The following is a 25,234-nucleotide window of genomic DNA, read 5'->3' as shown; positions in this document are numbered from 1 at the left end:
TGGATGATTCCTGACATCTGGTGCTGGGATGCGTCTCCTTCCTGGGTGTAGAGAGGTGATGGTCGGTCTCTAGATGCAGATTGTTACGTTCTCCCTCAGCTGAAGTCCCAGTCACTCTATTTAGGCAGCATTGTTTTGTGTGAGTACTGCTGTTGGGGGTGGGGTGGGGATGGGGTGGAATTTATTGGGAAGTGATTGTGCTTTAAAAAGACAAATGCCTCGATAGAAGACTTTTTGAAATTTAAAAAGGGGCAGAGAGGGTTGGAACTAGATGATCTTTATCATCCCTTGTAGCCCTAAATGCCCTGCTTTTCCAGCAGCTTATTGGGAAGGCCTTCTGAGAACTGTTTATATCCTGGGTGCTGTCCTTCTGTCCTCTATGATATCAGTCTAGGAGTAGGATTCTAGGAGACCTGCTCCAGCGAAACACCGGGTACTTCAGTGTTTTGTTGTGGAGTAACTTGGGTGGTAGATATGGAGGGGAAATGGCCTTTGGGCCATGTTCTGTCATAGCCCACAGCTTAAAGACTCAAGAACTGGGGAATTGCCAAATGGCCCAAGGAGATCAGCCTGTCGGGATAAGATAGAAGGACTCTTAACCTCACTGAGCCTGTTCCCTCATCCATAAAATGAAGGGTTTGGACTATCGAACTCATTCTAAGTTTCCCACCAACTCTGATTTGTTCAGCTTAAAAAAGAAAAGAAATCCCAAAGAACAGGAATGCTTGACCTGGCACCACTCAACAATAAAGGCCAACGGAGAGGGATGGAGAGATAATTAAACCTGAGGTGACTCCGCAACTCAGCTGTTACAGGTCTTTCTCTCAGAGGCAGGGATAGGGAATGGGCACATTTGTTTACCCAATACATTTGTTGCTAATGAGGTCTGAGGTGGGGCACTCCTCTATTTGATTTTTTTTTAGCTAGGGGAAGCTAGAATAACAGTGGCCTGAAGTCCTGGACACTTTTACCTAGTCCTGGCTTCCTGGGGTTGTGCCAAACAATCCTAACCCTGGCTACAATGTCTTTTTAAAAAATTATTATTTTTAGGCAATTGGGGTTAAGTGACTTGCCCAGGGTCACACAGCTAATAAGTATCAAGCGTTTGGTCTGAGGCTGCATTTGAACTCAGGTCCTCCAGACTTCAGGGCTGGTGCTCTACCCACTGCTCCACCTAGGTGCCCCTCTACAATGTCATTTAAAGAATCATGCATTGGGCTCTTTCAGCCTTGTCTACTTCCTAGATTCTGAGTGCTGAGAGAGTGACAGGCTTAGGAACTGGGTAAATAAGGCTCCGATCCCATAATGACCCTTACCATTTCATTGGTTCCTCATTCCTATGGGTGGTTCAGAGCCTCAGAAAAGGGGCGGGGAGAGCATGTAAAACTGGGATAGGTAAAAGAGGAATTGGGAGAAAAAAAGCTGGCACTTGTGGTTGAAACCTGTCTAACAAAATCATTCCTAGGAATCCAGCTCCTTGTTCTCAGTTAGTGGTCTTTGTGCATTTGGAATTCAGGCATACTCCAGACCCTGGGGGTGGGAAGGACATCCCGCTCCACGTCCTCTGAGATGGTCCTGATGTCACTGGCGAAAGGGAAGATGCGGGAACGGGTCCTAAAGGTGGTCAGGGAGAGGGTGCCCCGGGACCGAGTGTTCCATTGCTTGGTCAGCTTCCTGACAGCTTCCTCTTCCTTCATCTTCTCCAGAACCTCCTGTAGGACTGAGCGGAAGAGCTGGGATACCTCGTGGACTTCTGGCTCATACTCAGCAATGAGCTGCCGAAACCTAGAAGGAGAAGAGCAAGAGACAGGGCAGGACACAGTTTTCATAGCATATGTTGAGTCCCTTGCTGAAAGAAGGCCGTTCTTTGACCACTCCATTGAGGGCATACTCCAATTCCAGTTTCTGCTAAGGAAGGCTCTGTGTGTGTGTGTGTGTGTGTGTGTGTGTGTGTGTGTGTGTGTGTGCGTGCTTGCAGGAATTGTAGCATAGTGAAAGGAGAGTTTAGACTTCTTGGTCTAAGCTGGCAGAAATAGGAACAAGGGATGGAAATTGCAGAAGCAGATTCTAGTTTGATGTAAGGAAACACTTGTTAATTATTAATGAAATGTAGTGTCTTCAGAGGTAGTGGATTCCCGCTTACTGGAGGACTCCAATTGATGCTTGGATGACTGCTTGCTAATAAAAGGACCACTAGGAGTCAGAGGGTTGGGGGTCAAGGGAGCAGGCATCATGGTACATGGCTCTGGGGTCAGATGATCCAGTTTATACCTCACCTCTGCCATTTACTACCTGTGGGGTCTTGGGAAAGTCACTTAATTTTCCCCAGGCCTCTGTTTTTTCATCTGTAAAATGAGGAGGTTGCAGAGGCAAGGGAAGGAAGGGGGTAGAGAGAAAATAAATGGTTATTAATTAAAGACTTTTTTTTAGGCAGTTGGGGTTAAGTGACTTGCCCAGGGTCACACAGCTAGGAAGTGTCAGGTGCTTGGTCTGAGGCCGAATTTGAACTCAGGTCCTCCAAGCTTCAGGGCTGATGCTCTATCCATTGTACCACCTAGTTGCCCCAAGGCATTTATTTTTAAAAGAAGGGTTTGGACCAGGCAGTTCATGAAATTCCTTTCAGCTCTCCACCTATGACTTGGGTTTGAGCCCTAATTGTCTCTTACTAACTGTGTGACCTTGGGCAACATGACTAAGTTTTCCATGCCTTAGCTTTTTCCCATAGAGTGTCTCAAAAATCTTAGGGCAATTTTAAGTAGCTTTAAACTGCACTAAGACTTTTAGGACACACTTTATACAAAAAGAGGTGATAGGGTTTGTCTTGCCTACCTCATAGGGCTATTCCAAGGATCAAGCCAAATGAAAAATTATACATAAATGTTGTAACTGTCAATTGTTACATATAAATGTAAATTACTGTGATTCACTTCCTGAGATGAGACAAGAACCATCCCATTTTCTAACTTCTCTTGTTACAATAATAACCCTCCTGCTTCTTTCTTTGTTCTCTGATGGCACAGTCTGTATGTTTCTTTCGGCTCTTGTCCATTGAGAAAGATGGTGGAGGTGCTCTTACTCTGGCCCTGGAATCTTAAAAGAAGGACAACAAAATGACAGGACACATTTACAACAATAAAATAACAACAGGGCATAAAAAGAAAACTGAATTTGGAATCAGAGGTCTTGAGTCTAATTTCTGTCTCTCACACATACTATCTTCGAGACCTTGGGAAAGTCACTTAATTCTCTGCACATGTGTTTTCTCATCTTTAAAACAATGGCATTGGTCCCTTTTCTTTTAAATTATTGGGGTGGGGTGGGAGGGAGAGAAAATAAATGCTGTTAATTCAAAAATAAAATGAAGTTTAAAAAACAGATGGGGTTGGTCTAGATGATCTCCGGGTCCTTCTAGCTCAAAATCTATGATGCTATTATATGAGATTATGAACTCACATTTGCATAGCTAGGTCTATAAAGTGTTCACAGTCACCCTGTGAGATATGCAAGGTAAGGAAGATAGCCCAATTGAAGTCCATCTCTCATGTCTTACCCTGACCTGGAGATGATTCGGCATCCTTAAAGACTATGCCCATGGACCATAAGCATCAGCAGAGACTGGCTAAACTAGAAAGTTCCAGGGATCAGCTATAGGTCCTGAGGACTCAAGCCAAGTTCATAAAAGTTCATTTCCAGGCTGGATAAAGAAGGAGGGAGGGGGGGAATTTCTCAACTATAGCAATTCTTAGAGACCATGTCACCAAGGCACAAAGGGGGTTTTAATCTACCCTGGTAGAAGGAGAACCCATGCCACCAGAATCACAGAATCCTTGCAGAACATACTGAAGTGTACAGGATACATACACTAAGAAAGGGTATATATTCTATTTCAAAAAACAACTAAACATACTATTGAAAAATTAGGAAGAAAAATGGAAGATTTTAGGACCAGCACAATGCTTAGGAATGTGTGATGTAGGAAGAGGAGGATTAGACATGGAGTTGGTAGTGCCCTGACACTAACTAGCTGTATAACCCTTAATCTCATAACCTTTTTGAGCTGTAATTTCTTCATCTGTAGAAGTAGCACAACCTGCCTCATAAGGTTACTTTGCAAACCATATATTTGAAAACCATAAAGTGCTATATAAAATTGAGAAGAAGAATTTGTTTCAGTGATATAATCTTCTTAATTACCTTGCAAATCTTAAAGTACTATATAAGAAACAATTGTTTTTGCTTTTTATTACTCGTCGTATGTTGGATGGTGGACCCAGGCCCGTGATAGAGAGAAGAGTGGATCTCTACCTCCTTTTACTTGGCCATCTCATAATCCAATCAGGACTAGTCCTCTGCAAAATTGGGAAGTGAGTCAAATTGTCTTCAGGGCTTTTCCTTCTCTTTTTCAATGATTCCCTCTCCTCTAAAAAGCACCTAGAGTTCTCTATGTCTATGTCCCCATCCATAACACACACACACACACACACACACACACACACACACACACACACACACACACACACACACAGTAAGCTCCTTGAGGGCAGGGACTGTTTTTGCATTTCTTTGTGTCTCTAGCATTTAGCCCAGTGCCTGACACTACTTAATAGATGCTTCTTGACTTGACTTGACTTCCTGTAGAAGTAAATCAGATTGCTGATCTCTTGTTCTCTTCCTTCTATCAAAACTCACCTCTCCTTCAAATTAACCTTTTCAGGCTAGTTCATCCAAAGGTATGATAATGATAAAAACATCTCACAACAATCCTATAAAATAGATTGTGAAAATATTGTCCCCATTTTATTTAGGATGAACTGAAGTTTTAAGAAGTTAATGCCTTGTTCACAATCACATGACTGGTGGGAGATGAAGCCAGAACTCAAACATAGGTCCTGCTTCCTATTGCACAATCCCCTACTTTCCTCACCCCACCCCCCTTTTAGGATTAAAGTGCCAGTGGGTGATAGTTGGCACCCCTGAGGAGTTAAATTTTGTTTTAATAGGGACCATCTGGAAACATAATACATTAATCTAAAGGAATGCCTGAAATAGTTGGGGTTTCATGTATAGTTATCATAAGAACTTTAGAGTGACTATGCCAGGTCAGAGCTATGGTGCACTTAGCCCAGAAGTTTGTCTTGGATAGAGGCATTAAAGGACAGTTTAGGGGCAGCTAGATGGTGCAATGAATAGAGCACCAGCCTTGAAGTCAGGAGGACCTGAGTTCAAATCCAGACTTAGACCAAACACTTGACACTTACTAGCTGTGTGACCCTGGGCAAGTCACTTAACCCCAACTGCCTAAAAAAAATAATAATAAAAATAAATAAAAAATAAAGGACAGTTTAGTTTTTGAGAGAAGGGCATCTTTCTTAACATTAATCTGAAAGTTTACTTATGTTAATGTGGTGGGAGGGGGACGAGGAGGATGACCAGAATACAGGTGGTATGGCTTGGCAATGATGAGAAAGAAAGGCCTCAAAATAATGTCTGGGCCAATAGAAAAGTGGTAGATATGTTTCAGTATGTAGCTCAGAAGCTATGAGACTGCATACTATGGATAAGTCCTCCCTTAGTGTATGACCTTGGACTTGGCTTATACTGCCTGTATTCTGGCCATCCTCCTCAACCCTCACCCACCACATTCTGGACTTTGCCCTGGGACCCTAAGCTCTAATAGGTGAGCCTTATCTTGTCCAATATGCACGTATTCCTCCTTGCCTCCACCTCCCACCTCTGGTGAAGGTCCTAGACATTTCTAGGTGGACTTGCCAGCCAGTTATGGTCTGTACTAGTGTTAATCTTCCTGAATTCATTTTTCCTTTCTCTATGCTTTCTCCAAACCACTTACAGTCATGTTAAATGGAACCCTGCTGTTTACACTTGGCTGGTCTGTTAGTGCGCTGTTACTACTATGCTGCTTCCTCTCTCTCAGCCACTATGTGGGAGATTTTTTTAGTGGGATAGGGAGAAGGCTATCTGCATTCCTCAAAAATTATAATGCATGAACTCTGTAATGCAGTAAAAAGAGTTCTGAATTTAGAGTCAGAGGGTTGGGTTCAAATCCCATTGGAGCCACTTATAGGCTCCTGGGCACTTAAACTCTCTCTCTCTCTGTGTAATAAGAGAGCTGTCCTAGATGTCCTCTAAGGTCCCTTCTAGCTCAAAAGCTTTGCTTCTGTGAACTGCAGCTGCCTGCTTTCCTTATTCACAGTTGGTCCTGACAATATCCTTACCTGAGGATCATGGGCCCACAGTAAGAAGGGTGGATTTTGGTACAGGCGTCCTCCAACTGAAGCCGCTCCCCAGGGCTAAGGTCATAGGCATTCCTGGGTGGACTTGCCAGCCAGCTATAGTCAACACCAGTACGGATCTTCCGGTATTCATTCTCCCTTTCACGATGCTGCTTCTCAGTTTCCTTTATCTGCCAAGCCAGCTCCATCATCAGAGTCTCTAGCACCATCTCTCCTGGACTTCTGGGAGTCAGCTTGTGGGGGGTCTCACTCCACCGGAACCATGGAACCAGGGACATGACTTCTGTGTTGCTAGATGTATAGGGACAAAGACAAGGAATAGAAGGGCATGCAAGTCAGAAGGCGGTCTAGTAATGAGATTCTCAGCCAGCACTGCACTCATTTGTGGGGGTACATAGTTGGTTAGACCAATGCTGCCCTAACTTTTTTGATTACATACTTCCATTAGTTAAATCATTTAAGTATGAAAAATTAGGGCAGATAGATGGTGCTGGACTGGAAGTCAGGGGGATCTGAGTTCAAATGTAACTTCAGACATTTATTAGTTATGTGACCTAAGAAAAGTCATTTAACCTCATCTGCCTCAGTTTCCTCATCAGTAAAACAGGGATGATAATAATAACACTTACCTCTCAGGCATGTTCTGAGAATAAAATGAGATATGTGTAAAGTGCTTTGCAAATCTTAAAGTGCCCTACAAATACAAGTTACTATGGTTACGTATATTTATTTATGTAACCCCAGTCTCAACACCCATTAGTGTGGTACACTTTTCTCATTGGTGGAGATCAATGTCCTGCCCCTGTGTGAAGGGCAGGTTGGAGTTTGTGAGAGTGTGAGAGCTTCATTCTCTGGAGACCTTTAAGCATCTAGTCTTTTCAGGTACTTCTGGTTCCCACCTTCGAGAGAAAAGATGGAGGAGGGGTTAGGCTGCTGAGGGAAGACTATAGACTGTAGACTATGGGAAGACTATAGACTGCAGGAAGATGTGAGAGGAGCTGGCAGTCTCCATCAAGTCTTATCTTCAGATTGCCACACTAGAGACAGGGGAATTTGCCATGGGTTCAGGTATCATCACTATGAAGATGGATTTCAGTACGTTACAGTAGAAAGATCATTGGCTTCATAATTAGAGTTCAAATTTGCCTCTGACACATGGGTGTTAACCCATGTGACCTTTGGCAAATCACTTGATCTTCCTTGGACTCAGCTTCCTTTCTGTAAAATAAGATTGACCTCGATCATCTTCCAGAGGTCCCTTTCAGCTCTAACTCTACAAGCCTTTGAATGCATAATCCTCATCTCTCTTCTGTGCTCTAGTCCTGCATCTCCATCCTCCATCTGCCATTTGCACATTTCCAATTGGATATCCTCTAGCTAGTCCATCCAGCCCACAAAAAGAGCACCAGTAGCTCCTTGAGGTGTCATGATGATAGGCAGGAAAGATATGATTCCCCAAAGGATACACTCTCTTTCAAAAACAAGGTGTGTGCCAGAGGCCACAGAAAGAGCCCCATTTCCTGGCAAAGAAAAACATTCTTGCCTGTTTTCCCCAGGTCCCTCAGCACCCTAATCACCCTGTCTTCCTGCCCCAGACTTTTCCAGGCATGTGCAAGGGGAAACCAGCTGCTGGGCACCGGAAGGACCAAGGAGCCCTTGCCCTGTTACCTCTTTCTCCTACCTGGTACTAATTGCAGCTATTGTTTTCAGTGGAAAGGCTTATTGCTAACAGAGGGCTCTGGGCCTTTATTCTTAGGAAGGTCATCAGAGATAAGAGCAGATTGGCAAGGTATGGAAGGAAAAGGAATTGGATGGCCCTGAAATCAAGGGATGGGCTACACTCCTAAGTAATAAAGAAGGGTATTTTATTCTTCCTTATTTAGGATAACATTCTCATGAATTTTCTTGAGCGTATAACCTGAGGACAGAGCATTGGGCTAAAAGCTAAGGGGGTCAGGGACTCTAGCTTTTGGATATTACATGTCAACTAAAATGAGAGAGAATATGGATAGTGGGAAGAGTACTGCATTTGGATCAGAGGACCTGGGACTTACTCCTTACCAGCAAGCTGTTTGACCTTGGGACTACCATAGCAGCTGGGTACCCATAATGCTGGACTTGGAGACAGGAAAAGCAAGTTAGAATCCTGCCTTGGATGCTGACTAGTTGTTTGATCCTAGACAAGTTATTTAACTTCTCAGACTCAGTTTCCTCATCTGTAAATTGGGAATAATAGTAACATGTATCTCATAGGGTTGCTGTGAGGATCAAATCAGATAATGTGTGTAAAACATTTTGCAAATTCATACAAATGGTACATATGATTATGATTATAAAACCACTCTAGGCCTTAGTTTATTCTTCTATAAAATAAGGAAGTTAGATTAAAATTAAGGTTCCTTCTAGCTCTAAATGCTGTGATCAAGTAGAAGATGGATGACCACTTGTCAAAGATATTGTAAGGAGAATTCCTATTTAGGTATGGGTTGGATTAGATAATCTACCAACTCCTAGATTATTCTGTGACTTTCTCCTTTGCTCCTGGATAGCTCCTTGTTCAAGAAAACTTTCTTGATTAATTAATCCCCACAACTCTGGCAAATATTTTGGCCATCCATTACCTTTAGCTCTCACAGGAATAGTTTGTACCATGGTGATTTGCCTTTTGCCCACCTTCCCTATCTCCCTCAGGGAACCAAACAAGATATTTCTGGCTATCAGTGCCACCTGGCCTCAGGAAATTCAATTTCATCTTTGTGCTCTACCAACAAGAAAGTAATAGGATTAGAAGGAAGCCAGAGGATCCTCTGATAATGAATGAAGTAGAAGGGAATTAGTCCTTGACAAATATGTATATATATATATATATATATATATATATATATATATATATATATATATATATATATATATATATATATATATATATGTATATATATGCAACAATAATGATACCAACGAATCATCCTTGCCTTCCCATGGCTGTTTTCTGGTAAATTTGCATCGATCCCGGAATGATGGATCAGGTTGCTAAAGCAGCCAGAATGACCCCACTGTGTCCAATTATTTTGGATATGAGAATTTCAGCTGTCTTAATGACCATGTGGTAAGTTGCCTGAATCATGGGAAAATAGTTGATTCAGTCTCACATCTAGACAGAGCTTCAGTTAGAAAACTGAGCCAATATGCCTTATTCAAGGTGTTACCTGCTTAGGAAAAAGGAACTAAGGCTTCTGTACAGGGGGGGGGGCATTCAGTGCTTAGTATTGACCGGTGAACTGCCTAACCAACATTGGGATTCATTTGGGAACAATTGTTTCTGTTTTTAAAAATAGCTTTTATTGGCAGAATTCAAGATCATGGGACAATTGTAACATACTGTGGTATAGGAAAGGGGAAGCTGTATGTAGGTACTACCTTTGAGGAAGAATATATACAGGAAATTCTATAAGGAAAGGGAGGTGATGATGTTATTGCTAGTGATTTGGTCAGGGGTGGGGTACCTGCTATTGAGGCAGAATACAGAGCAGACGGGACTGTAGACAAGAGAGATTAAAAAGGGGTCATTGCCTCAGTGGACTAAGGTTGGTATAACAATACAGGAATCCCATGAGTATTGGTGGTTCTCTGGGACTTTGGCTGGTTCAGTCTAAAAGCCAAGGGGAATGTCTCGTGTCTATGTTCCTTAGGAGAGTGGGCTCTTACAAAATAAAAATAATAGCTCACATTTACATAGTGCTTTTTCATTTACAGCATCCCTGGTAGGTAGGCAGTGAGAGTATTATTATCCCCATTTTACAGATGTGGAAAATGGAGCTCAAAGATGCGAAGAGACTTGCCTATGGTCACAAACGTGGCATTAGAACTGGAAACTGAATTTTCTAACTCCAATCTAGGTAACATCCTTTGACTCCTAATTCTCTCACATCCAATATTTCATCAATTGCAAGTCTTATTTCTACCTTCATCAGATCTCTAATTTGTGACATGTTCCCCCTTCTCCCCTCTCACTCTCTCACCACTCTGGTGTAGGCCCTCATCAGCTTATGCCTGAACTATTGAACCAGCCTGTTGCCTGGGCTTTCTCCCCACGCCAGCCTGTGTTCCACTCGGCTGCCAAACTGATCTTTCTCAAATTCTACTCTGACCATGTCACCTCTCTTGCCTCCAGGATCAAATCCAGTGACTCTCTCTTGCCTCCAAGGTCAAATATAAAATCCTCTTTTTGGCTTATAAATCCTTCCATAACCTGGCCCCTTCCTACCTTTTCCAGTCTTTTTATACCTTCTAATCCTCTTGTATTTTGCCCATGACACTCCATCTCCCTGACCCACATGTTTTCCTTGGCTTTTCCTGATGCTTGGAACTCTTTGCCAGCACATCTCTTCCTCTTGGTTTCTCTGGCTTTCCAACTTTCTCTTCTTGTCTGGGTTCCCTTCTGGATTTCCTCCTGTTCTTTCCTGTGTATTTCACCCAAGAGTTTAGTTTTAATGTAAAGCATAGGTTGATATGTGGTTCCTAGGGAGTCATGTTCTGATAATCAGTCTCCTCCCCATTTTATTTACCTGGAAGCCAGACCTTCTCATCTTTTGGTGGGGAAGGAGCTAAGCTGTGAGAGTAAAAGCATGACCTCTATGCCTCCTACCTTTCTCATATACACTCAGGTATTACAAATGACAAAATCAATTCAATTCAAGGAACATTAGACCATCTGCTAAGGGAAAGAGGGATTGCAAACTGCACTGGTGGAAGGAATATCCACATTAGTGAAATTATGGGCCTATTAAGTACTAATTAATAATAACAATTATTACCACTCACATTTATATAGCACTTGATTTACAAAAGACACAAAACAAAACATTGTGGTAGTCTCCAAAAACAATTAACAATGAGCCCAATACTAATTTGTATCATATTGAGCTTCAAATTCCAAAATAGGATGTTGGGGAATGAACAATGAAACTGGAAAATGTGAAAGATTGAGCACATAGTAGGTACTTAACAACAGCTCATTAATTGATAGAAGTTGTGAGAAGAAAGCTATTGCTGTTTATAATCTAGAACAGGGGTTCTTAATTTGGAGTCTGGGAACTTGTTTTATAAATATAACTATTTCAATACAGTATATTTCTTTTGGAAGGCTATGCATTTTATTTTATGCGTTTGAAACATCATTCTGAAAAGTTCATAGACTTCAGTGGATTTCCAAAGGGGTCTATGATACACAAAAAAAGGTTAAGAACTCTTTATCTAGAGAGATAATAACCAGTGACCACAACAATATAAATGGAAAGGACAACAATAAAACAACCAAAATGGAAGTCACGAAATTACCAGGATCAAATTTGTCCTGAACAAAGAGACAGAAGACAGCACCATTTCTTGTTCACAGATGTGACAGACTAGGGGTGTGGAAGACTACAAATAATGTCAGACTTTTTTCCTAATTGAGTTAGTTTTGCTCAAAAGGTTCCCCCCCCCCTTTTTAATTCTTTTTATGAGGGATGTGTAGCATAGTTGAACTGGTTGATAGGGGCCATTCCTTGGCATATTCATGGATATGCTCTGCCTTCTTCCCATCAACCACAATGGAACTTTAGGGCCATCTTATGGCTAATCCCTGAAGAGCTGGTACTGAAAAGAGTGTCTCTTAATTGGCTATAGAGATTGGCATTGGAAATACACTATCACCTGAAGATACAGAATTTGCTTTGTTCTTCCTACTCATGATCATTTCCATGGAAAGGATGTGCCAGCTTCATATATGGCTAATGAACTGTCCAGGCCCTTGAGTATATATAGAGCACCCCCAGAGAACATAGCCACAGAAGAATGGGCTAAATAAATTAAGCTCCAGGAGAAAGCCTTTTTTGGTACATATTTGCTTCCATCACCCTGGATGATACTCTTTTGGGCTGGTGGGGTTTATAAACATGTTTATTTTCAGGCTCTATGGTAACAGAGCTTTCCAGATGGCAGATAGAGGTGACCTACAAACTACAGGGCTGAATTCTTCAGAACAATTAGCAGTGAGGCTGAGAACTAAATAGGAAGTACCTTAGATGGGAGGCTTTAACCTTTTAACCACTATTTGGAGAGCTTTCAGCCACCACCACTGAAGGGGCAGGTGTTCTCCAAAGATCTGAGTCTACAGCCTTTCCTGTTCATTTCTCCTAAGATGTCCCTCTCTCACCAGACCCTCCATAGCACACTCAGTGTGGAATCAGTTGTTTAGTGTGCCAAGATGCCTTTATTGGAATATGGCAACGTAATTTCCACTGAAGCCCCCACCTACTCTGCATAAGTATGATCCTGGATCCTCAAAGGCTATACCAGTGGATTAAAAGATCAATCAGGCCTTACCAAGGTGGAAAAGCTTCCAGTAAAAGCCTGGTGATAGACTTTGTTCCTTTTCCTAAGACCAACCCTAGTTAAGTCTGGAGAAGCTTATCAACAGATTGAATACAAGATGATGAAATTTTTGACTATAACAACTCTCAAAGATCATACACTAAATTATTAAAGCATTGTAATCAGCATTGGTAGAGGGAATAACCATGGAGTTGAAACCACAGATTTTTGATGTTTTGGAGGTTTGAGTATCTTGGTCCCCAAATCACATGTAGGTAGGAATTAGAATTCCTTACACTTCATCTAACGTCCAGTGCCTTAATTTTACAAGTAAGAAAATTGAGACTCAGAGAGGTTAAGTGATTTGTCCAGAATTTGAACCCCAAATGCCACCTAGTCATAGACAACTCTCTAAACTAACCTTTGTTCTCGGAACATATAGCTCCAAACAAACATCCAGATGAGACTTTCATGACCTCCTTCACTCAGTCTCTATTCTTTTGCTTCTCAGCTTCATTATGACTCCTGAACTTTTTTTTTTTTAGACAATTGAGGTTAAGTGACTTGCCCAGAGTCACACAGCTAGTAAGTGTCAAGTGTTTGGTCTGAGGCCAGATTTGAACTCAGGTCCTCCTAACTTCAGGGCTGGTGCTCTATCCACTGCACCTCCTAGCTGCCCCCTGAACTTGATTTCTTAAAAAACAAAGAACTAGCCTCTCTGTCTTTCCGCTTCACACGGTATCATAGATTTCAAGGCAGAAGAGTACTTGGAGCTTTAACCTGGTCCAGCCTCCTCATTTTACAAACGAGACAACGGCAACTTGGAAACATGAAGTGAGTTGTCCAGTCCTACAGGGAGTAAAGAGCAGAGCAGGAATTCAAAACCAGGGCCTCTGACTCTAAATTCAGTGCTCTTCCTACCACACCACATATCTCTGTCCTTCCTTGCCTATTCTTCCCACCTCTCATCCTCTCTAAAAAGTACCATCTGCATCACCACCAAACCTGAATGTTAGCAACAAACCCCATGGGGCTGGCATGGAAGGATACTACAGGCAGTAAATCTAAAAGACAATTACATTTTGATTACTTTAACACAAGGCAGAAAAGAGTCACTCTTAGTCTATATAACATTTGGGGGAGTTAAGGGTTTGTTTGTTTTTTCACCTACTAAGATATTAGGTTATGAAATAATGGAAATCCATTGACCTGGGAAGGATAAGATTGTAGGCAGACAGATTAATTACAGGATTCAGGCTTCTGGAGGGTTATTATTATAAAAACACTTCAGTATCTATAATGAGGATAATGAGAAGGAAAGGGCTTGAGCTCCCGCAGAGGGCCATTTTTGGTGCATATTAAATGAACAAGTGTATACATACACACACAGAGCAGCAGCACATGAAAGAATAAGGTTGGATAAGCTGTTAGAATGAATGAACTGTGAGAGTGAATTTTAAACATTGGGGAACATGGTGGAATCTGTTTTCCCAAAGTTCTTAAACTTTGCTTTGAAAAAACAACTTGCCTGTAAATTGAAATCTCAGTTCCCTCACAAAGTTCACATTTGCTGTTTTATCTTTATTTTTGATCGCTATTGAATGAGTGTGGCCTTGTTGACAGTTGACCTTCCCTGTAGTGCTGGAAGGCCAGTCAGAATTCAATTCTCCCTAGCTGGGTGATCAAAGTCAAGCTATTTATCCTCTCAGGATCCCCCAGGCAATTATCTAAAACTAAATTGCTTACAACAAAGAGTTTTTGTTTGGGGTTGATGAGTTAGGGTAGGAAGAGGTGGTGGGAGGAGTGGGAGGCTAGAGATAGTGAAATTTAAAAAAAAAAAAGGAAAGAAATGATGGTCAATGAAAGATTAAAAATATGCAAAGGAGGCAAGAGGGGGAATTAGAGAGGGACCGACCCGCCGAATACATGTTGGTACTAGCAAATTAAATTTAATGTATATCAAAAGGAATAAGCTGTATTAGTGGATTGGAAGTCTCATGTGCCATCTCCACTTAGTGACTTTTCTGTGTATGGAAATATTAATGTTTGCTGATGATTTCTAGGTTATACTTAAAATTTTTTAGATGTAAAACAAGACTGATAAAGGGAGTTTCTATACCTATATACAGAGGTAATTACAGGTCCAAATTAAAAAAAAAAATAAGCAGGTAGCAGCCATTCCTTGTCCTTTTATTTTTTTCCCCTTCCAAATATGGTAAAACTCAAATGGGTAAGGAAAACTATTAAGCCATTGACACCTCAGTGTAAATTAGTGTAATAGTTAGTTTCTTCAGAATGGCCAACCATTCCAGTACATGTATTTCTGTGGCTGTGTGTGTGGTAGGTAGGCTCTTCAGAACCGCTACGAACAAGAAGAGATCAATCTCTTGCCAGTGGGTAGTAGTGGGCTACTCAAAAGGGGGGAAGGTTATAGAAAAGATAGGCGGGGGCCAGCAAAGACTAACCAAGTTCCTACTTGGACTGGGCTTGTCCTATAATGACCCTTGTCTCTAACAGGGTCGAGCTCGTCCCTGGAGGTGGATGCTAAGTGCCCATCTCCCATGGCACACCTGGTCTACTGAAGAGAGCCATCTTTTCAATCAAATTAGAAGGAGCTGGTGGAGTTGGCTTTCCTTGGCAAAGTTAGATCAGAAACATGGTTTGTTACAACCACTTCTAAGATCATTGTCAATCATAAATTTACAATTAGAATGGACCAGATAACATACACACACACACACACACACACACACACGTATATAAACCACTTTTATTTAATAAAGGAAGACACAGACCCTGAGAGGCAAGTGTTTTGCCCAAGATCATAGAGGTGATAAGTGGCAATTCTGGGATTGAACCTGTTGTAGTTTCATGGTGTGTTGTGGGCTCATCTCAAAGAATTCAGAGTCAGACCACCTCTAATCCAAGTACAGGCATTTATTGAGGCTTGATGCCCCTCAGAATGGGGCTAGGTTCCAAAAGGAAGCAGCAACTGTAGTGAAATCAAGATGGATTTTTATAGTGTATAGATGCAATTACATAACTGAAATTATGAATATTAAAAAGGCAGGAGGGATTTGATAAGGGCTTAGGTAATAAGGAAGAGTCCCTTCTATGGTTTGATGGTTAAACATCCTGGTCGTGCTGCTTTCTAATTGGCTAAGCTATTGTGGTCCTGTCTGGTCAAGATGTATAGTTAGGTATTATGGTCCTGTCTTGAGCTAAATGGATAATGTGATTGTGATTGAGTACAAGGACACACCTGTTCAAATATGTGAGTTGAATCTGGGGACAGTGGCTTGCTGGGGCAATGGCTATATTGAGTCTGGGGTCAGCTTTATTACGATTCCATCAAACCAGTTACTTGTGCCTCCAGATCCAGTGCTTTGCTCCCCAAGCACAGTGGGACTGACCCCCTGGAAGGTTGAGCTTTTACCTGGGGTGGGGTTAAGGCAGGCTCCACATGTTTTGGAATCATTTCTGTTCCTCTTCAGACCTCTCCCTTCAGGGTCTGAGGACCTTGCTAGAGGCAGGGCTCCTGTTGCAGCTATTTTTGTCTCTAATTCTTGGTCTGCCCTGGGAGGCTCAGGGCTGGTCTGATTATGTTCTTAAGGAGAAGGGAGGGAAGACGAGGTGAGGGGAGGGAAAGACAGCTGGCAGGCAGGGAAAACTCCAGAGAAGTGAGAGACTTACTTTACCTTTACAAACAAGTGTTCTAGTTCCTGGAACTATTGTTATTGGATTTTCCAGAGTCTTGAAGTAAGTAGAGGTTGAAAACAATAATAAAAATGACTTATATCAGTGGATAGAGTGCCCAGCCTGGAGTCAGGAAGAGTCATCTTTGCGAATTCAAATCTGGACGCCTTCTAGCTATATGACCCTAGGCAAGTCACTTAACCCTGTTTGCCTCAGTTTCCTCATCTGTAAAATGAGCTGGAGAAGGAAATAGCAAACCACTCCAGTATCTTGGCCAAGAAAACCCCAAATGGGGTCACAAAGAGTTGGACGCAATTGAAATAACTGAACAACAACAACCATAAAACATTTTGGAGTTTACAAATTTGAAAATGTGTGTGTGTGAACATACATGTATTTCTGTGACTATGTGTGGGTAAGGTTGTATTGGATTTATGTCTGAGACTGTCTGTGATTATTTGTTGGATGTGGGAAGGAATAGGACAGAGAACCTGATGGAGTGATACAGCCTAATAAATACCAATTCTCCTACACATCGAAGTGAGAATTACCTCCTTGAGGTCACAATTACTGCTTGTCTTTCCCCTGCTCAGAATCCCACAATGGCTCTTAACTGCCTCAATATCACAAAATCACATAATTAAGCAATCAATCGACTAGCCTTACCAGTACCTAACCATGAGTGCCTCTACCAAAATCCCAATGAGTGGCAATCCAGCTTCTGCATGAAGACCTCCTGGTAGGGGGAGACCAGCACCCCCCCCCCGAGGCATCCCATGCCACTTCTGGCAGTTTTTATTCCTTATGCCCTAACAGCTGTTGTGGTTGATCCTTCATTCTCAAAGAGGACCATGACATCAGGGAGGTGTTGCCATGACTTGCAAGTGAATTGGATTTAAGTGAGGCAGGGCTGTGCAAAGTCACCAGCATCACTCTCTCCTCTGGAGCCATCTGGGTCCCATGGCAGAATATAGATCAGGACAACTGGAGATGTCCCCCTTATACACACACACTGAATCTAAACCCCTCATCCTGAATCTTCTAAGTCCCCTCTGTCAATTGGCTCCTACTCACCATATTTCAGGACTCACCTTCCAACACTCTCTGGTTCAGACAACCACACAAACTGCTCGCTATTCCCTGCACACAGCGCCATATTATCCAATTTGTACAGTGGACTACGAACGCTTATACAAATGGTCCATGAACAAAATGTTTGACTGTTTAGAAACCGCTACATAATTAAAAACTAACACAGGTCTCTTCTCGTCCATTTATCTTTTAAGAAAAGATCAGTAAGTAGTTTTAAGTACCTCCATGTGCCAGGCACTATGCTAGGCATCAATAATGTAAAGCAACAATAGAAACAATTCCTTTCCTAAAGAAGCTTAGATTCTAGAGGGGCAGAGGGCATGCTCTTGTACAAGGAGATTATGCAGTCCAGTCAACAAGCGTTTATTAAACACATTAAGTGACAGACACTGTTCTAAGAGAATGGGGATAAAAAGAGAGGCCAAATGACAGTTCTGATTTCCCAGGGAAGCACTAGTGCCAGGGGAACCAAGACGGCCTTATGTAGGAAGTATCATTTGGGTTCAATTTTGAATGAAACCAGGGGCTCAAAGAGGAAGGTGTCAAACACGTGGCCAGTGACTAGAATGTGGCCCACAACACTGAACCAGATTAAAATGGAATTGGGAAATAGTTAACAAAATAAATAATAATACAATAAAACATAGATAATGTTAATGTGATTTTCCAAGCCAATATGCAGCCTGCAGGGATCCTTTCCTACGTTTTAGGGATCCCCATTTCTATGTGAATTGTCCTGCTCTAAGAGGAAGAGGGGACTGGTATTCCAGAGACGAGAGACAGTCTTGTGCAAAAGGTGCAGAGGAACATGAAAGACCTCGTAGAAGCTAGCTTGTCTGGACCGTGGGGTACGTGTGAAAGGGAGTGATACATAGTAAAAGGTAGGTTAGAGGAAGGTTACAAAGGACCTGTATTTGCTATAGAGGTGATGAGAAGTGACTGAAATCTATTTAGTGAGAATCAAATCCTTGATTTAAGAACATCACAGGGGCAGCTAGGAGGCACAGTGAATAGAGCTCTGGCCTTGGAGTCAGGAGGATGTGAGTTCAAATCCAGTCTCAGACACATGACACTTACTAGCTGTGTGACCCTGGGCAAGTCACTTAACCCCAATTGCCTCACCAAAAAGCAAAAAAAAAAAAAAAAAGAACATCACATTAGCAACTATGTGAAGTATTATTGGAGGAGGAAAAGACTGTGGCCAGAGAGACAAATTAGATGTCTATTGCAGTGGTCCAGGTAAGAGGAAGTGCTAGTCTGAACTAGGGCGGTGATTGTGCTTGTGGACAGAAGGGAAGATATATGAGCAATGATGTGGAGGAAGAAATGAAAGACTTGGCAATTGGTTGGATATGGAGGTGAGAAGAGGGTAATTTAGGAGCTGAAGATGATTGAGGTTGGAAATCTGGGTGACTGAAAGGATGGTGCTGTCTTCAACAGAAATGGGGAAGTTCCCAAGATATAATATGAATATAATGAAGCAGTTATAACAAAGTAAGTTTTTTCCCTTTACGAAGTGAAAAACATTAGCGCCAAAGGTGAGTCACACCACTCTTCTGTGCCTGTGTTATATTGCCTATCCTTGACTGCTTTTTTTTTTTTGGGGGGGGAGCATTTATTAAGCACCTACTATGTTCCAGGCATCATTTGAAGGATTTTTACAAGTATCTCATCTGATCCTCACAACAATCCTGTGAGGTAGATGCTATTATCATCCTCATTTTACAGCTGAGGAAACAGGCAATCAGAGGCTAAATAGTATGTTCAGAGCCACACAATAAGTGTTGAAGGCAGGATTTGAACTCAGGGTTTCCTGACTCCAGGTCCATAGTCCACTGTGCTGCCTAGCTGCCTGGGGTGGGGGATATAATTTCCTGCTGGGTCAGTGAGTCTGTCCTCTTGCCCTTTGCTGACCCTCATGCTCCTTAGGTTTCCTCATCCACCTTTGCAAGTCACGGAGGGGGACAGCTAGGTGGCACAGTGGATAGAGCATCGGCCTTAAGTCAGAAGGACCTGAGTTCAAATCCGGCCTCAGACCAAACACTTGACAATTACTAGCTGTGTGACCCTGGGTAAGTCACTTAACCCCAACTGCCTAACCAAAAAAAAAAAGTCATGGAGGCCTTGGGAATCCATGGTTGAGGAGGAACTTCATTTGGTTCCTTGTCAGTTTTCCTAGCAAATGGATAGATTATGTTGGAATAGTGGGGGGGGGGGAAACTACTGAGGTTGTTTTTTCTATTATCCATGAAAGGAAAGCTCCTTCCCTCATAGGCCATTCCTCCAATTCCATTCATGATATGAAGGATTTAGGGCTAGGAGAATCCTCTGAGGTCAGCTAGTCCGACCTCCCCATTTTACAGACAAAACAACTGAGGCACAAAGTCATATACTTCCCAAGTGGCATAGTCAGGATTCAAGCCACGGTCCTCTTGTTTCAGACCCAGACGTACCTTCCTCTTCCCTCTCCTCCTCTCTCTTTCTATTCCCTGCTCCCCTCTGTCTTCCCTTCCATTTTCCATACTTCGTTTTCCATTGCCTGTACCCTCCTCCCACACCGTACCTTCTATTCTGCTTATTTTTAAATATCTCCAAGGAGAAGGATGGCTCCTTCACTTCATGAAACCCAAGAGACAACGCTACCAGCTGTGGCTCATTAGATAGGTTAGAAAAATCAGATATGTGCCTCAAGGGCAAGATGGAATTTTAGTGTTTTCATTTCTCTTCAGTTACAGGGTTATTAAAAGTCAGGGCAGGGAACAAAGGAAATCACAGTGATGACAATAATAGCAAAGTTTTATCCTTTGTGCACGAAGAGGAGCGCTCCTGACACTTTCAACAAGGTACACCCATCAACTTGTCAAGTCAGTCTTGGGTACCGATCATAATCCATAGCCATGGCCCTGTTTCCTTGGGACCAAGAACTCGCCTTCATTAGGTAGCAGCCTGGGCCAGACGTACAGACTAGGACTGTACATAACCTTTTCTTTTTGCAAATATGGCTAGATCACATAAGAATTAATCCTTTCTTCTTCCTCTTTATTAACACTGATGTATAAGCAAGAAAGCTAGACTTTGACACTTATTCAATACCTACTATGTTGAGGCAATTGAAGCCAGGTATAATCTAGAGAAGAATCCTGGATTTAGATTCAGGTTCAGATCTCAACTCTGACATCAGGTCTGTGATTATAAGAAATTTCCTTCCTTCCTTTCTCAGTACCTCAGTTTTCTTTTCTGTAAAATGAAGAGAATAATACTTGCTTCTCATGAAGACAGTGCTTGGTGACCTTAAAAGGAATTATTATTACCAGTATTATTTTTCATCTCCTCCATTATATGGGAATTCCATAATGGAATTTCCAATGGCTCTTTCTACTTCTGCATGACCCCTTTTTGCCTAGGACAGGATTCTGCATTCAGTATAAAGTGTGGGACTGATTCATAGACCCGAACTTCATGAACAAGTTTCTGCTGATTTTTTTTTAATGTAAGGAGATAGGCTGAGAAGACATCTTTCCAATAGTCACTAAAAAGGGCCTGATCTACATGGCCTGTTCCTGTTGTTACCAAAGCTCATAGACACCTTTGCATGAAGGAAAATGATCATTCATCGAAGGGGTTCTGGGGTGGGAGATGTCTTTTACCTTACTATAAGAAAGAAAAGAGTCTTAGAAAAATTGATCACTAAGCCAGGAGACATGTGTGATTCATTGCAAATAGTCTTCATCTACCTGTAGCAAGAATGAATCCAGGTAGCTGGAGTGGCTGCCACAGAGTAGAATCTTGGAGAGGATAGGCTTCTTGATGAAGGGGGCCTTTTTTTTTTGTCTTTATATTCTCAAATACATGCCTTGCACATAGTAGGCATTTGAAAAATGCTTCCTGGTTTGGATTAGAGGGGATGCCACACTGGGAACCCTCTGAAATATAAACAAGCTCTCTCCATGACCCAGAGTTACAGCTCAGACTTCCTGACCACTGATCTTTGGATCCCAAAACACCACCATGGCCTCAATTCCTCTCAAAGTGCCTCTGACTTCAATGCAAATATAAAGTAGCCATGCTGTGGCTTTATGGTCCCAGGCAGCTGGACAAGAACATGCAGAGCTGAAATCAATGGAAAATCCAAATATCCCAGTTTACATCTCTTTGCTTCATCCTTCATCCACAAACTTTGACCTGAGCTGCTCACAAGAACGGATGTGAGTTTCTTTTCATAGGATTGTAGATTTAAAGCTGGAAGGGACCTCAGCAGACCATCAAGTTTACAAATAAGGAAACTGAGGCTGAGTGACTTCCCCAGGGTCCCATGGCTAGTAAATGTCTGAGGCAGGATCTAAATTTAGGTCTCCCTGACTCCAAGCCTAGCACTCTATCCACCATGACTCTTAGTCACCTCTTCTCCTTTCTCTGTGTCCAGCCCATCTCTGGGAGAGCCAAGAAAGAGGACAATTGGGGATATTGGATAACCAACAATCTAGCTTTGCTGGCCCTGAACGACAAAAATCTGACTCGACACAAATTCAGTGACACATGTTTCAGGGTTCCTAGTCAAGTACTTGAATTAAATCAGTAGTGTTGTGGCAAATGTTTTAACAACCGGCTCTTTCAAAAAAAAAAGTCTACCTGACACACTTTTAAGTTTAATCTGCATTATTAATATTTGCAACAAAACAATATATCAAGTCCTTGATTTGTAGCATTTTCCAGTTTCTGAGGTATAAATGCTCACGCTGAAAATTTAACAATCTGCTCTAGAGAGTCTATTCGAGCTGGTGCCAGCACGTCTCTGAAATTAATCAAAGTGAACATTTTCTCTAAAGTTTACCTGGACCACATTCCCAGCCTGCATTTCTGGAAGTGTTGACGGGTCTCCTCAACTAAATTGCTCTGTCCCAACTCTCATCAAACATACCACCCAGGAGGCACCAGTGTCTAGAGGAGAGCAAGGTGACTGAGAAATTAGTGCCTGGTGCCTGAAGCCTGCCCCAGAGCTGGACCAAATGAGGTGCAGACTTCTGTTCCCCCTCTATGCTTATTCTGCTCGGGTTGCCAAAGTGTTTCTCTGGGCACAGATGTCTAGGTGGGCAGACTTCTTACCTGAATTTCTGAAGTTGGTTCTTTCTGGGCAGAGAGGGCGTACCACTTTCTGTTTCCAGTTGTGGAGAGGGGATTGTCTGTGTCCTTTCAAGGAAAGGCAAGAAGGTATTGTGAAGCCATGAGATGAGAGGGAAGGATGAATAAGTATGGGGGATGGGAGAGAGGGAGGCGGGGAAGGAGTGTGGCTTGCTAAATTAATCTTTTAACTAAGCTTCTTCCTTTCCTCTCTGCGCCTGCTGGCTGCTGCTTTCTCTCCTTTCCTGTCTTCCTCCCTCCTCCTAAAGGGGAAAAACAATAGGATAGGTAGGAGAGATTCCCAGGGAGCAGGGCTGTGGCTGTGTTTCTTAGTCTGTCTGATTGTCTGGTTCCTGTTCTCCAGAAGAGTCCTGGGAGGTTTGACTCACAGTTTATCCCTGATGAACTGCTGGCCACATCCCAGCTTGTGGTGCTCAGTTACCATGGAGATTCATCTAAGCCTATTTAGCTTTGAGATGCATAATCCAGGGGGCTGGGAAGAAAGAGGCTAACTGAGGCAGGGTCCTGAGAAGACCTGAGACAGAGCAGAAAACAAGGAGGGCAGGGAAGGACAGTCTTGGAGCAGCCCCTTCCCTACTGGTGAGACATCTGTTGTCTCCTCAATCCGTTGTTTCAGTTGCGTCTGATTCTTTGTGACCTCATTTAGGGTTTTCTTGGCAAAGACACAGGAGGGGTTTGCCATTTCCTCCTCTCCAGCTCATTTTACATATGAGGAAACTGAGGCAAACAGAATCAAATGACTTGCCCAAGGTTACACAGCGAGTAGTAGGTGTCTGAAGCCAGACCTGAACTCAGGGGCGTTAGTCTTCCCGGCTCCAGGCCAGGCACTCTATTCACTGTGCCACCTAGCTACAAAGAGTAGTTTCTAGGCAATAAGGAAAGGTCTACACATGAGGATTTTTAAGCCCAGGTCTGGATTGCATTCTTTAATTCCTTCTGGCCTCGATCACTACTTATGTCAGTCACACTGAACTCTCACATCCAGTGAGGATGCACTGTGAAGTTGCAGCCTAGAGCAAGGTTCACACTGACAATACCTCCCTTAGAGTCCTAACCAAATCCATCATTTCCAAGCCCCAGCTGTCTCTCCTTATTTGATGGTGACCAGAGGGGGCAGCTAGGTGGGACAGTGGATAGAGTGCTGGTCCTGGAGACAGGAAGACTCCTCTTCCTCAGTTGAAATCCAGCCTCAGACACTTCCTAGCTATGTGACCCTGGGCAAATCTCTTAATCCTGTTTGCCTCAGCTTCCTCATACGTACAACGAGCTGGAGGAGGAAATGGCAAACCATTCCAGTATCTTTGCCAAGAAAACATCAAAAGGGGTCCCAAAGGTTCAGACACGACTGAAACAACAAGAAAAAGGTTACATGCCTCCACTTGCTCCCTCTGAGAGAAGGTGATAATCAATCAGTCAACAAACGCTATCCAAATGTTCCCAACAAACAGTTTTACTAGAACAAGTAGAATCAGAAGTTCTGGATTTGAATCCTTCCTCTGACACCTCCTAGTAGTTACCTTGAGTAAATCAACTCCCCGAGTCTCATCTGTAAAATGAGAGGATTGCACTAAAATTTTGTAGCTTTCTTCCCAGCTGTAGATTGCTGAAGCTATGATCCTATGACCTCTCTGTGCCTCCATTTCTTCCTTTGTATATTGGGGAGGTTAGACTAGATGATCTCTAAGGTCCTGTCCAGAATCTGCGCTTTTGTGAAACGTATCCTAATCACATGGTCACAAATTTAAAGCCTCACAAAATTAAAGTTCTTTAGAGACCATCTAGTCCAATCCCTTCATTTTGCCGTGAGAAAAGTGAGTCCTAGAGAAGAAATAGCATCTTCACATAGATAGTGAGTGAAAGAGTCGGGACTGGAACTCAGATCTTCACTCTCTGCTGCACATACTTCTTCCTCACACTTGAGATAGGTGTGTGGTTGGAAGATATGTTTTCACCTGTGTGACTGTGTAGTACTGTTCCTCAACATGGCTCTGCCTCCTCCCCCACCTCCACCTCTCTAAATCCAATTCATCTTCAGAGAAAGCACAAGTCCCTTCCTCCTTTACCAAAACCATTTTGGATTCCTGCCTATGGCAATCTCACCCTTATCTGAATTTCCTAGGTTGCTTCTTGTCTAGAATAATCATTGTTGCTAATCACAGAATTACTTTGTAATTGTAGAATTCCAGCTCTTAGAGGTACAATGAGGCTCCTGACATAACACAGTTTAGTACCCTGCTTCCAGACAAGTAAGATATTTTCCCCTCATTTGATACTGGGAGAAACTGAGGCCTAAAGTAATATAAAACTTGCCCCAAATCACACAGCAATTGTGGGTACTAAAACCCAAGCCCCCTGCTTCCCAATGCACTAGACCTTCCACTATACCTTTGGTAACCAGGATACATGGTTATGTCTTATTTCCCTAAGTAAATTGTAATCTCCTTGAAGGAAAGGGTTGAGTCTTGTACTTCTTGAGATCTACTACAAAACTGATCATAGAACTGGGAATATAATAAATATTCAATAAATACTTGTAGAATTGAATTTTTTAAAAGGCCATGATTCCTAGCCTCAGGGAGTTTACAGTCAGTCTAAAGAAGGCAGGAGGGAGAGTAGAATGGGGACAGAACTGACTCATGTGAAATGAATTATGAGTTTTTTGGGGGGAGGCAATCATGGTTAAGTGACTTGCCCAGGGTCAC

At 42.5% G+C, this 25,234-nt stretch overlaps 1 protein-coding gene across 1 annotated transcript; it reads right to left on the bottom strand.

Moving 5' to 3' along the window:
* Window positions 1–22,740, bottom strand: RD3 (RD3 regulator of GUCY2D). The gene is made up of 3 exons (XM_021007883.2): window positions 22,497–22,740; window positions 6,234–6,542; window positions 1–1,785 (listed from the first exon to the last, which is right to left on the bottom strand). The coding sequence occupies exons 2-3, from the start codon at window positions 6,527–6,529 to the stop codon at window positions 1,488–1,490; spliced, it is 594 nt and encodes a 197-aa protein (XP_020863542.1). The 5' UTR covers window positions 6,530–6,542; window positions 22,497–22,740; the 3' UTR covers window positions 1–1,487.
* Between the last annotated feature and the right edge of the window lie 2,494 nt (window positions 22,741–25,234).

The sequence above is a fragment of the Phascolarctos cinereus genome, unplaced genomic scaffold, assembly GCF_003287225.1.
Source record: "Phascolarctos cinereus isolate Bilbo 61053 unplaced genomic scaffold, phaCin_HiC Scaffold_5;HRSCAF=322, whole genome shotgun sequence".
In the NCBI taxonomy this organism is placed as follows: domain Eukaryota; kingdom Metazoa; phylum Chordata; class Mammalia; order Diprotodontia; family Phascolarctidae; genus Phascolarctos; species Phascolarctos cinereus.
Note: the sequence above shows the minus strand (reverse complement) of the source record. Positions and strands in the feature narration are given on the sequence as shown.